This window comes from Mya arenaria, chromosome 6, assembly GCF_026914265.1.
Source record: "Mya arenaria isolate MELC-2E11 chromosome 6, ASM2691426v1".
Classification (NCBI taxonomy): domain Eukaryota; kingdom Metazoa; phylum Mollusca; class Bivalvia; order Myida; family Myidae; genus Mya; species Mya arenaria.
In genome coordinates this window covers 55,478,543-55,492,698 of record NC_069127.1, presented here as the reverse complement: position 1 = coordinate 55,492,698, position 14,156 = coordinate 55,478,543, and the positions used below count along the sequence as shown (strand labels likewise).

Genomic DNA, 14,156 nt, shown 5'->3' with positions numbered 1-14,156 from the left:
TGACAAATGATGCCTCATCATTTGGGCAGGATGGACTAATCACACCTAATCATTATTGCAGGGTGGAATAAAACATCCCACATCATTTTGGCAGTGTGGACAAATCATCCAAAATCATTTTGGCAGGGTGGACAAAACATCCCACATCATTTTTGCAGGATTGACAAATCATCCTAAATCATTTTGCAGGGGGGGGGGGGGGGCACCCTGCCACAACACCTTGTCAATTAAGGCATGCGATGTTTCGTCCATTGGATGTTTTGTCTTATATTCCAGTTCCGACGACTGATATCTTCAGCCCTTCCTAATCATTAAGATATTACATATACACTATGGATGTCTATTACTCCAGGCATTCATAATCAGTATATATTTATTTCTTCAGAAATTGACGAATGTTTGACTTCACCATGTGATAACGGCGGTGTATGCACGGACCAAATAGCAGACTATTCCTGCGAATGCGCAACGGGCTGGTCTGGGAAAAACTGTGACGTCAGTAAGTTCATGATTAGAGAGGAGACCCGAATGAAGAAATGATGATGATGATGATGATGATGATGATGATGATGATGATGATGATGATGATGACGATGACGATGATGCTGATGCTGATGAACAATGATGATGATGATGATGATGATGATGATGATGATGATGATGAAGATGATGATGATGATGAAGATGATGAAGATGATGATGATGCTGATGATGATAATAATAATAATAATAATAATAATAATAATAATAATAATAATAATAATAATAATAATAATAATAATAATATGATGATGATGATGATGATGATGATGATGATGATGATTGCGAGTTTTGATCTGATCGAGCGTTTTTGTAAACATGTATGCCATGTGTCACTTCAGATCCGGATGACTGCTCACCTAATCCTTGCCAGAACGGTGGCGCGTGTACAGACGGACTGGCAACATACACATGCGCATGCGTGGCGGGATTTGAGGGCGTAGATTGTGAAATCAGTAATTATAAAATAACCATACTTGTTGATTGACATATAACAAAAATCCACAATTATGCATTAGGCCAAAAACAAAGAATGTCTGGTTTCGGTGACCGACCGTCCAAACAAAGTAGATGCCGCCCGTTCTTTTCTTTTTTTTTGAAAAGAAAAAAAAAATAATGTGAAAAAATGATAGATATTGATTCAATACGCGATACAAAATTGTGTAAATTTGAACATTTGGTACAACTTTATTACTAGCAGTAAATACGTATAAAGGGCTTGTGTAATTTAGAACAAGAAGTCTAATGCACTCATGAAGCAAACATGTATTATTAAATTAAATCTACAAGTATTCTGCTAAAAACGAATAAAAAAGTCAGACTTTCCTACGCTACATAACCAGGCATATCATATGAATCGAACTTATATTTCGCATTGGCCTCCATTCGGACATGCATACTTTTGTATCATCTCGAGTTATGTAACACCATTGTTTAATGCCCACATCATAATAGGCCACGTTCCCACTACGTCCTTAGAAATCTGGCAGGACGCAGTCAGAACTTATTCAACGTAGAAGGAACGCAGGAGACACCGATAAATACGTGGTATGGTCTGTATGGACGTGAAGGACGTGAGCGGACTTTCAACATGTCAAAAATAAACGTAGTGAAGGCGTGTCCGACTCAAGACGTAATAAGAACGTATTAACGAAGGCATGGATGTATTGACGGTGTGACTTAAGCCTAGTAGGAACTTGATTGACGCTGTGCAAGCTTGGTGCTGGACGAAGACCGCATTCGTTTGTTAATACGTTCTTTCGGTGCTTAGCACGTCTCAGACACGTTTGTATCAAGTTTTTTACCAAAACGTTAGCCCTATTTGAATGAATGTTTGTATTAAGATTCTTCTCTTCAACAAAATAACACCTGCTATTTTTCAGACATTGATGAGTGTGTAGGCAATGTGTGTGAAAATGGCGCCACGTGCGTAGATGGGATCAACGAGTACACGTGCACATGTGCAGCGGGATATGAAGGGCCACTTTGTGAGATAGGTAAGTGCCGTGGCATGGAAGGTATTGTTATAAAGCCATCAGCCATTGCTAAATTATCCCTCCTTTAAAGTGACACTCTTATTCAAAATCAATACATACCCATGTAAAACAAACACAAACATTGACTGATAAACCTTTTACTACTCACTAAATAATACATTTATGGAAAATATTTATGACTGATAACAATATTGTAACCGTGTATTAACTGAAATCGCAAAAATATTAAATGATTGGTGAATGCAAAAAGTTTTACTACGATTTTCTATTGTCCCGTAATGTAGAAATACCGTGTTTTATGCAAATTCCTTTCAAATAAACATGGTATCCTAAACAAAAACCTTTGTTGTCGACATTTATTCATTATTTTTGGTGTATTAAAGCAATTGTATTAATTGTGGTAAATTTTATTTGGGAGTAAGAATGCATCTTTAATTTTTGCAGTATGTATTTTAATAATAGGGAAGCTTCGAGCTGAAATGAAAGTTAGAATATGGATATATAACAATAAGAGGAAGTACATTATTTAAGCTTTGTTGATAGCATAATAACTGTTAGATAATGAAAATGCTTTTGTATTACCAATTCAGATATCGACGAGTGTGTAGGTGTCACGTGCAAAAATGGCGGCACGTGTGAAGATGGCGTCAACATGTTCACGTGCGATTGTGTCACGGGATTCGAGGGCACAAACTGCGGAACGAGTAAGATCCTTCTTAGCTCGACTTATCTTGAATTCATAGTCGCGGTAATGTGAATTTGTGGTACTATAGGTGGTCGTGCCTTGGAGCCATAGTCACTCGTGAAATACAGGTTGTGGTGTTTAATCTGTAAATTACTTTGCGTTATTTCAAAAATTGCATGATTTAATACGGACCTATTAACTGGTTTAAAGGCCAGTGGATTCAAAATTAAAAGCTGGAAACCGAAAAGAAATCCGACTGTGTTTTCTGATGCCGTATCACGCAGTAGCCAAGTGCGCATGCGCAAATCTTCTTCCGCAATACTACGCGAAATGAATAGGACGTTTTTCGTCGAATTTAAATTCTTTTGTAAAGAAAATTATAAATCATTATTGTTAAAAATATATATTTGAAAAGGTATGATATAAATGCAGTACCGTGTTCATCGGTTGATCTGTAGCATTGCACCCCTTCTCGTTTCTTGAGTAACTGAGATACTTTCAACTCGACCTCCAGTCTCGTTAGATCATGTATGGACTATACGCAAGCAACTAGAAGTGATACAACCCATTAAAGGCCTAGTTTAAGGCCTAGTTTAAGGAATGTTTGGGATGATAATCACCTGCTGTGCATCTCCTGCTAATTGTTCTGGTGCCACTGTAGGGGCAAATTTCCTGTGTATTCGTTTATTGGCTCAGGGCCTTTTAGGGTCTATTAATATAATAAAACTTTTAAAACTGCAAAGCAGGATATTCGGATACACAGTTGTTTTTTTGTTGTTGTTTTTGAGAGGGGTGGGGTCACTTAAAGAAGGCTTAAACCAGGACTTTAAGATACAACCCACATTTCCCACATTTACAGCCGATGAAATAGCAAAACGGCAATTTTAAGTACCATTTAAGTAATCATTAAGAATTTTAACTGTTAGATGTTTAAAGGTTCGCCTACTGCCACTCTTCCGATACATATGCCTTTGTCAGAATTTGCGTTCTTCATTAGTATGATGTTTATCCATCCGGGTCATGTATGGTCAAAAACTAGGTCATTAGGTCAAATCATAGTAAAAGCTTGTTAGCACTCAAGATGTCACATTTATGTTCATGAAACAAAGTCAGAACGTTTGTATTGATTAGCTCTAGGCCAAGTTCGAATCTGGGTCATGAGCGTTCTAATACTAGGTCACCAGGTCAAATAATAGGAAAAACATGTAAACACTCTAGAGGCCACATTTATGACCATATGTTCATGGAACTTGATCAGCATCTAACTGTTACCTAGATTAGCCGTCTAACATACTATACGTTACATCGAAACAACCAGTTATTTACTATATTTTCTTGTGACTTAATTATTTCACAACTTCAGATATTGACGAGTGTTCCCCAAATCCGTGTCAGAACAGCGGCACGTGTGTGGACGGTGTCAACGCGTTTACGTGCGAGTGTGTGGATGGATTCTCCGGAGCCTTCTGTCAACTCGGTAATCTCTCTGGTGTTTCTCGAAATTCTAGATTTTATGATGACGATAAAGTTGAAAGGTAGTTGGTAGTTTGGGATTCGAATGTTTAACTGCTTACTAGTTGCCAGTTTGGGATTCGAATATTCAACTACCTACCAGTTGCCAGTTTGGAATTCGAATATTCAACTACCTACCAGTTGCCAGTTTGAAATTCGAATATTCAACTACCTACTAGTTGCCAGTTTGAAATTCGAATATTCAACTACCTACTAGTTGCCAGTTTGGGATTCCAATATTCAACTACCTGCTAGTTGCTAGTTGGGGATTCAAATATTCAACTTCCTACTAGTTGCCAGTTGAGGATTCGAATATTCAACTACCTCCTAGTTGCCAGTTAGGGATTCCAATATTCAACTACCTCCTAGTTGCCAGTTGGGGATTCGAATATTCAACTACCTCCTAGTTGCCAGTTAGGGATTCCAATATTCAACTACCTCCTAGTTGCCAGTTAGGGATTCCAATATTCAACTACCTCCTAGTTGCCTGTTGGGGATTCCAATATTCAACTACCTACTAGTTGCCAGGTGGGGATTCAAATATTCAGGTACCTACTTGTTAGTTGCCAGATGGGGATTCGAAAAATCAGAGTTAGATGTTGATGTTGATATTAAGCTACTCGATTAATTCCAGTCGGTTATTTGCGAATATTCAACTACCAACCAGTTGGTAGTTGGGGATTCAGAAACTTTTTAACCATAAACAAGATAACATCTGATTCCTCTACTACAAATTGGTTGCTAGTTTAATAATCGCAAATAACCGTCAGGAAATGGTCAAATATCCCACATGAACGAACAATAGTAAATTAAACCAGTCTTCGTTACGAAGATACATACGTGTACATGAATAATAACATGATTTTCTGACATTGTTAAAGTGCAGTATTTCATAGTTATTTTATGAATGATACAAAAGCAGGAGTGCTTTATGTTTGAAAAAACAACAACAAAAAAACATGTGACACAATAGTCCAGTGTCACCTTATGTTTGAAACAAGTCCTTAAAGGGACTGTGTCACAGATTTGCACCCAAAAAAGTTTTTTTCTGTAACGAATCTCAGGACATTCATCTAGTAGAATTCGCTTTGATGTCGTAATTGAAAAAAGTACCAAAATGTAAAAAAAAAGATTGTGTCGGAGAGCGGGTTCGAACCCGCGTCGTAAAAATTAAAGCATAGCGTCTTCCTTACTGAGCTATCACGGATTACTCTAAATGGGTGACATAATTAAGCTATAAGCCTTCCTCGGTAATATCACGTGATAACACCGACTAGCCAATCACGCATAAGGAATGAATTCTACCTGGTTGACATACCCAGTAATCTTTTTAATGGAAAAATACGAAATAACTGCTCAACTTAAATAAATTGTAAACTATGTGGTACTTCAATTAGTAAGTTTCAATGCATTGTACACATCAATGTCAAGTTTATGTCATTATTCGAAAATTTTTTTTCGCTATTTTATCATCTGTGAGACAGTCCTTTTAAAGTGTTACATTTTATTTACAAGTCATCATATATCTGTGGAATAACTACGACTATCTAGCTCGAGAGTAAAAACCAGACTTTCTAGCCTTGAAGCAAGAACCAGACACTTGGAGCTACGGGCGATCTGCCTCCTCCTCAACATTCAAACTATGTTAAAACATTAAGTCATTCGACTTGCGTATATATACAATGCGACTTAAATACCAAAGCATATTAACCTGATAGACCTTCATCAATGTTGTAGACAACAACGATTGTGTATCGCACGGGTGTTTGAACGGCGCCGCGTGTGTCGATGAACCCGGCGGTTACTCGTGCACGTGTGTTGCCGGATACAGCGGGAATTTCTGCGAAACAAGTACGGCTGAATTTTTTTTATCTTGTCCAACCAAGATGTGGTGTACCAGTTATAAAATGAAAACAACAACAACAACGCAATAAACAAATTGATTAAACTATTACATTTTTCAATGTTACAATACAACAACGCTGAAAAGTAACCGAGTAAAGATTTAAACGCCTTTACCTCTGTATCTGCCTTTTATCTTCAAAACAAATCACAAGTGACAATACAGTGTAAAGAAATCAATAAAAGATCAGTTTTCTTTCGTCAAAACACAATCTTATCATTAGAAATGTGCCAAATTATGATGTTTAAACGTAAGCATATTTAAACTAAATGCAGCTAATATTAGATATATTTTGCCCGTTCCCTTTCAGACAACGATGACTGCTCTCCAGACCCGTGCCAGAATAGTGGCGCATGCGCAGACGGGATCAACACATACACATGCACGTGTATCTCGGGTTATACAGGAACAAACTGTGAAACAAGTGAGTACAAGCGATGCTTCGATGTCGAAATTACTCCAAAATGTAATCAATATTTATTGCAATATTCAAATTACTTTAAGATTTATTTTGCTGAAATTCTATCTAAAGTGTTTGAATGTTGTTGTTTTTTAATTATGATAAAAATGAATAACTTATAATAATAAAAACTATTAGTATTGTTAATTTCAATTCAGGAACTTTTTTTATTTCAAGAGTGTCCTAAAAAGTTTTTTTCTATGTTCACGGGAAGTCACTACGATTGATTTTAAAATAAGAGTTGTTCTTAAATTTGATATTTTCACTCCTTAGTTTCCAGTAATATCAAAATGATATTTCCACTGCTGTTATTCCACTTATAAACAAACTTCATATTTCACCGAAAAGCATGTAAGAAATGTAGTATATTTAATCACACTTATATCCAGCTCCGAACACAAAAAAGAACTGTTTCAATTAATTTTATTGACTACAAAACGTTCGTGAAAAATATATTTGTTCCAAAGTTGCTTTCGAAATGTGAATGAAATTCACACAGTTGTGATTTTGCAGATATTAATGACTGCAGCCCTAATCCATGTGAGAACGGTGCTTGCACCGACCTTGTCTTCGATTTCACGTGCGCCTGTACAGTTGGCTATACTGGAAAAACGTGCAATGTCGGTAAGCTATGGACACATGAGCCGCATTTATAAAACATAATAGTCAACATTTCATCTTTGTATTTAATTTTTTTTTTACCTAAGCTGAATTTAAAGAATACTAACAATATTTTCACATCGGAGATAAAAATCAAAGCGCTTAAAGCGTTGAATGGTCTTCGACCTGCAACGTTTTGTGATATAGTCATATAATTATAAAACATAACTATTAACATAAACATCTTAAGATAGTATTTGGTCGCTCATAATTTCCTTCGCGATTTTTTTAGAGTTTAATGTTGATTCTCAATGAGATCATGAAATATAAGTCACCTGTGGAATACGCCAAATAGTTACTTATAAGGTATGGAGTAATTCTCAATATTATATAAAACCTTGTCTCGAGCTTCGTTTCATTAACAATGCACTGCCACGGATAAGGCATTAAGAATATTATACCAGGGTATGCCAGCTAAACCAAATGCACCTCGACAAAATGTTTTGGACATATTAATTAAGTTTATGTTTATGGCTTCTTTCTACAACGCCTAATACCTCTGGATCGAATCACCCACATACTACATATATGTATTTCCTGTATGTTTGATGTACATGTATCGTAATAATGCCCTCAACACATGGTACTCGTGGGCAGAATGGATAGATTTATATACATATGCATTATGCTACATGCTCAAGATATTGGACTGAAATTACTGAGACAAACTAAGAAATATTCACATACTTTCCGTTTCATTCAGCATTACATTGCTATGACACAAATTGTAGAAAGGTCGATATCCTGCCAACGCGTTACGCGATTTGTTTCTAATGGTAAAAGTGTATGATATTCATTTAGTAATGGTTAAAAGGTTGTTAGTATGTACTCTCAAAAGAGAATGGTTTAATGTGAAACACATTTTACAAACACGAGTAAAACCTAACAATCTCAATAAGAAGGTCAAGTTATATCCGATCTAGGCAATTCAAAACATAGAAAACATTCTTATGAATGAACTGCAATCACAAAAAACTGATTGTAGGATAATATGAAGTATTATAATTTCATTAAAATCATTATGAATGAATATTTTACGCCTAATAAACACTTAATTGCATCATAATACGATCCATATTTTTCCGGGGTTTAACGACTTCTCAGAGTTTATTTCCGGTGAATAAACCTGTCCGAATGCGATGACCTACATTCCATTCTTAACTACAATATGCATGTGGATATTATTGGTCCTCGGCCGAACTAAACTCTAAACACAGGTATATAATACATGTATTTATTTGATTCAGTCTGCGTTTATTTTGGAATAATTTGCGTGTTCTGCTTGTTATATTGCGCAACTCGCCGATATTAAAATAATTGCTTTTTGTACAATTTCAATTGCGTTATATTTCGCAAAACGCAGCTTATTCAAACTATATTAACAGCATAACATAGATTGAAAACTCGTTACAGCAAGCTAATTAATATGCAGAAAGCAGTCCGTAGCTATTAGAACAGATTGCTTACTAGGTATTTTCGATGTAAATGTTACTGTAAATTAGGTCGGTGACTACCGCAGTTCTAACCCCGCTGGGTGTGATATGCCCGTGCGCACATTAATTCGCCAAAAGTTAAAAATGTTCTGTCGATCTGCAATCTCATTAAAATCATATCGTGACGTTCACTTCATTTCATTACGTTATGTTACATAGCGTAACGTCGTGAAGCGTGTATTGGGGATCTGATTTTAATGAGATTGGTCGATCTGCCGATGCGATTTTCGAGATACGGTTATAAAAGTCTGCAGGCCTCGCGGCTTACAGTGTAATAATCAGCAAGAAAACGATACAAAAAAAATAATGACAAATGAAAAAACGATGAAATATAGAGGATAATTATATTATTCAATTGCTAAAAAAACAACAACAAAAAACACACGCGAAAATGAATATTTTTACTAAGAATCTTTATCGATACGGAGGAAGCTCAATTAGTACTATTGTGTGACCATGTTTTTGATTTACACACTACCACCTTCTGGCACCGCCGCTGATATTACCATGATTGCATTTTCTCACCCTTTCCATCTTCCAGCAACTTTTCAGCATACCCACAAACACCACTAGTGCTATTATAACATGTTTCCATTTTATTTGTACATCTTATTCTCAGCAACGTTAGTAGTATGATTGTACTTTGTTAACATTTTATTCGTACTTTCAACCATCCGGCACCGCAAGTGCTATGATTCTATCATGTTTTCATTTTCGGCACACATCTTTCTCAAACAGAACTTTCATGACATGTTCACTATATATTTGGTACTGTATAAATTATCCTCCATTTCCTCTAAAAACTTCGATAATAATTTGTTTTATGTGTAAATACTCACTCTTCAATCAGACAATCAGTTAAGTCCCTGTAAAATGTAATGCGCCGACCCTAACTATTTTTTCCCGTTTCTGAGCAAAAAAAATATTCGTTAGCGAATAGAGAGTTACGAAGGGCGGATAAATGCAGATATTAATCAGAATTATTGTTTATATGATAAAACAAAGTCAGGCAATGACAGTAATGTAGTTACGACAGATTTTGAAAAAAGAAAAATCCTACCTACCCTACCGAGAAATTTTGGGAAGTTTACCCTAAACAAACATTATTATTTTTTTGGCCTAAGTACCTTGCTTTGATGGCAAACCTCACATGATTTTATTTAGTTATGCCTTATAACACATAAATAAATGATTTTATCTACGAGTGACACTACGAATATGACGTCATTTTTCAAGATATCAACGACTGCCTGCCTCCGCCATGTAAACACGGTGGAACGTGCACAGACATTGTGGACGGATACTACTGCACGTGTGATGATGGCTATGAAGGAGACACCTGTGAAACTAGTATGAGTTTACCTTTTTATACTTACATTTTATATTCATTAAACGCATTTTGATTGTGTATGTATTTCAGAATGGCAAATCAAAATAATCCCAAATATTCTCTAAAAGCCATGCACTAGATTATAAATCTAAAAAAAACCTTAGGGCTGTTTTGTCTCTCTGTCTAGAAAATAAATGATGAGGAGGATTATGTCCGCCTTGTAAAAGTGATGGAAGCGAGTATGTCCGCCTTGAAAAATTGATGAGGGGGGGGGGGGGGGGATTATATCCGCCTTGAAAAATTGTTGGTGGGGATTATATCCACCTATACAAAAATGAGCGGGAGGGATTTTGTCCGTTTTTTGTCCGGGGCGGATTTTGGCCGCCTCCCGCAAATCATACGGAAACGTTCATTGCTCCATAACTGGTCTCATCATATTTGTATCTTATTTTAGAATTTGGTCTCTTAAAACAGAAATACAGTGCAAATTTAAAACTAGTCACATCAGTACAACATGCAATGGTGTATACAGGTGAACCCTCGAACTAGATGTAAAGGACCGATTCCTTTCTAATGAATGTAACAACTCCCGCTTGGCTCGAATTTTCTAAGGCTCGAGGTTTTTACGGCGGACCCTTTGAGTTCAAACGAACGGGGTACCACTGTAGTTAGAATTTTCATTGTTGATTTTGTTAAGGACTGTAGGGACACATTTCTAAATGAGTAATGATCAGTTGTCAGTTTTAGAAGATATGCCCTGTCTAAAATCCTAGGTACATATTCACTATTGAGTCTAAGCTTGAGACTACTAAGAATTATTTTTATTTTTACTGTACAATATTCTTAAAGGAGCACAGATGGTTAACAAATCTGTTCTACAATTAGGCATTCATGTATTTTTTGTTTGTTTTTGTTTTTAATTTTTTATAAAACACGTTTTGTGATAGATATTTTGAAACATTTTTTTTCTCACTTATAAGTGCCTGAGTCTGAAACACAATCTCTATTCGTTAGTGAATATGGATAGTATGAAATACTAACGTTCCAGTTACGTGATTGATAAGTATTTACTTTGGTCTTAAATTTTGTGAAGCCAATCTATGGACTTGGATTGTCCAAGGTCGGGTAAGATCAAATGCTCTCCTTATTACAGATATTGACGAATGTCTATCCAATCTTTGTAAGAATGGAGCAACCTGTAAGGATCAAGTGAACTCATACATCTGCCAGTGTGTGGACGGCTATGACGGGACATACTGTGAACAAAGTAAGTGTCGTGCAATACAATCCAATAGTCCCTGTAAGTGTGTCATACAGTGCTATTCATAAGTCCCTGTAAGTGTGTCATACAGTGCCATTCATAAGTCCCTGTAAATGTGTCATACAGTGCCATTCATAAGTCCCTGTAAGTGTGTCATACAGTGTCATTCATAAGTCCCTGAAAGTGGTTCATACAGTGTCATTCATAAGTCCCTGAAAGTGTGGCATACAGTGCCAATCGTAAGTCCCTGTAAGTGTGGCAAAGAGTGCCATTCGTAAGTCCCTGAAAGTGTGTCATACATTGCCATTCATAAGTCCCTGTAAATGTGTCATACAGTGTCATTCATAAGTTGTTGATAGTGTGTCATACAGTGCCATTCATAAATCCCTGTTAGTGTGTCATATAGTGTCATTCATAAGTCCCTGAAAGTGGTTCATACAGTGTCATTCATAAGTCCCTGAAAGTGTGGCATACAGTGCCATTCATAAGTTTCTGTAAATGTGCCATACAGTGCCATTCAGAAGTCCCTGTAAGTGTGCCATACAGTGCCATTCCTAAGTCTCTGTACATGTGTCATACAGTGCCATTTATAAGTCCCTGAAAGTGTGTCATATAGTGTCATTTATAAGTCACTGTGAGTGTGTTATACAGTGCCATTCATAAGTCCATGTGAGTGCGTCATACATTACCTTTCATCAGTCCCGTAAATATGTCATACAGTGCCATTCATAATTCACTCTAAGTTTGTCATACATTACCATTCATAAGTCAGTTTTAGTGCGTCATACAGTGCCATTCATAAGTCAGTGTTAGTGTGTCATACAGTGCCATTTATAAGTCACTGTGAGTGTGTCATACAGTGCCATTCATAAGTCACTGTAAGTGTGTCATACATTACCATTCATAAGTCACTGTGAGTGTGTCATACAGTGCCATTCATAAGTCACTGTTAGTGTGTCATACAGTGCCATTCATAAGTCACTGTGAGTATGTCATAAGTGTCATTCATATGTCACTGTTAGAGTGTCATACATTACCATTCATAAGTCACTGTGAGTGTGTCTTACAGTGTCATTCATAATTCACTGTTAGTGTGTCATGCAGTGCCATTTATAAGTCACTGTGAGTGTGTCATACAGTGCCATTCATACGTCACTGTGAGTGTGTCATACAGTGCCATACATAAGTCACTGTTAGTGTGTCGTCATACAATTACCATTCATAAGTCACTGTGAGTGTGTCATGCAGTGCCATTCATAAGTCACTGTTAGTGCGTCATACAGTGCCATTCATAAGTCACTGTGAGTGCGTCATACAGTGTCATTCATAAGTCACTGTGAGTGTGTCATACAGTGCCATTCATAAGTCACTGTTAGTGCGTCATACAGTGCCATTCATAAGTCACTGTGAGTGTGTCATACAGTGCCATACATAAGTCACTGTTAGTGTGTCGTCATACAATTACCATTCATAAGTCACTGTGAGTGTGTCATGCAGTGCCATTCATAAGTCACTGTTAGTGCGTCATACAGTGCCATTCATAAGTCACTGTGAGTGCGTCATACAGTGCCATTCATAAGTCACTGTGAGTGCGTCATACAGTGCCATTCATAAATCACTGTGAGTGCGTCATACAGTGCCATTCATAAGTCACTGTTAGAGTGTCATACAGTGCCTTTCATAAGTCCCTGCTAGTGCGTCATACAGTGCGGTTCATCAGTCACTGTTAGTGCGTCATACAGTGCCATTCATCAGTCACTATGAGTGCGTCATACAGTGCGATTCATAAGTCACTGTGAGTGCGTCATACAGTGCCATTCATAAGTCACTGTGAGTGCGTCATACAGTGCCATTCATAAGTCACTGTGAGTGCGTCATACAGTGTCATTCATAAGTCACTGTGAGTGCGTCATACAGTGCCATTCATAAGTCACTGTGATTGCGTCATACAATGCCATTCATAAGTCCCTGATACATTACCATTCATAAGTCACTGTTAGTGCGTCATACAGTGCGATTCATCAGTCACTATGAGTGCGTCATACAGTTCGATTTATAAGTCACTGTGAGTGCGTCATACTGTGTCATTCATAAGTCACTGTGAGTGCGTCATACAATGCGATTCATCAGTCAATATGAGTGCGTCATACAGTGCCATTCATAAGTCACTGTGAGTGCGTCATACAGTGTCATTCATATGTCCCTGCGAGTGTGTCATACAGTGCCATTCATAAGTCACTGTGAGTGCGTCATACAGTGCGATTCATCAGCCACTATGAGTGCGTCATACAGTGGCGATTCATCAGTCACTGTTAGTGCGTCATACTGTGTCATTCATAAGTCACTGTGAGTGTGTCATACAGTGCGATTCATCAGTCACTATGAGTGCGTCATACAGTGCCATTCATCAGTCACTGTTAGTGCGTCATACTGTGTCATTCATAAGTCACTGTTAGTGCGTCATACAGTGCGATTCATCAGTCACTATGAGTGCGTCATACAGTGCCATTCATCAGTCACTGTTAGTGCGTCATACTGTGCCATTCATAAGTCACTGTGAGTGCGTCATACAATGCGATTCATCAGTCACTATGAGTGCGTCATACAGTGCCATTCATAAGTCACTGTAAGTGCGTCATACAGTGTCATTCATATGTCCCTGCGAGTGTGTCATACAGTGCCTTTCATAAGTCACTGTGAGTGCGTCATACAGTGCGATTCATCAGCCACTATGAGTGCGTCATACAGTGGGATTCATAAGTCACTGTTAGTGCGTCATACAGTGTCATTCATAAGTCACTGTGAGTGCGTCATAC

General features: G+C 37.3%; 1 protein-coding gene across 3 annotated transcripts in view; it reads left to right on the top strand.

Annotated features, from left to right (window-relative positions):
- The window catches only part of LOC128238815 (neurogenic locus notch homolog protein 2-like), a 74,194-nt gene that overhangs the window by 30,641 nt on the left and 29,397 nt on the right, over positions 1 to 14,156 (top strand). For all 3 annotated transcript variants that reach the window (XM_052955077.1, XM_052955076.1, XM_052955078.1), the window contains exons 11-20: positions 386 to 499; positions 882 to 995; positions 1,923 to 2,036; positions 2,627 to 2,740; positions 4,085 to 4,198; positions 5,971 to 6,084; positions 6,447 to 6,560; positions 7,110 to 7,220; positions 9,986 to 10,099; positions 11,233 to 11,346. In XM_052955077.1, the coding sequence (XP_052811037.1) occupies positions 386 to 499; positions 882 to 995; positions 1,923 to 2,036; positions 2,627 to 2,740; positions 4,085 to 4,198; positions 5,971 to 6,084; positions 6,447 to 6,560; positions 7,110 to 7,220; positions 9,986 to 10,099; positions 11,233 to 11,346 (1,137 nt within the window). The remainder of the gene's footprint in view (positions 1 to 385; positions 500 to 881; positions 996 to 1,922; positions 2,037 to 2,626; positions 2,741 to 4,084; positions 4,199 to 5,970; positions 6,085 to 6,446; positions 6,561 to 7,109; positions 7,221 to 9,985; positions 10,100 to 11,232; positions 11,347 to 14,156) is intronic.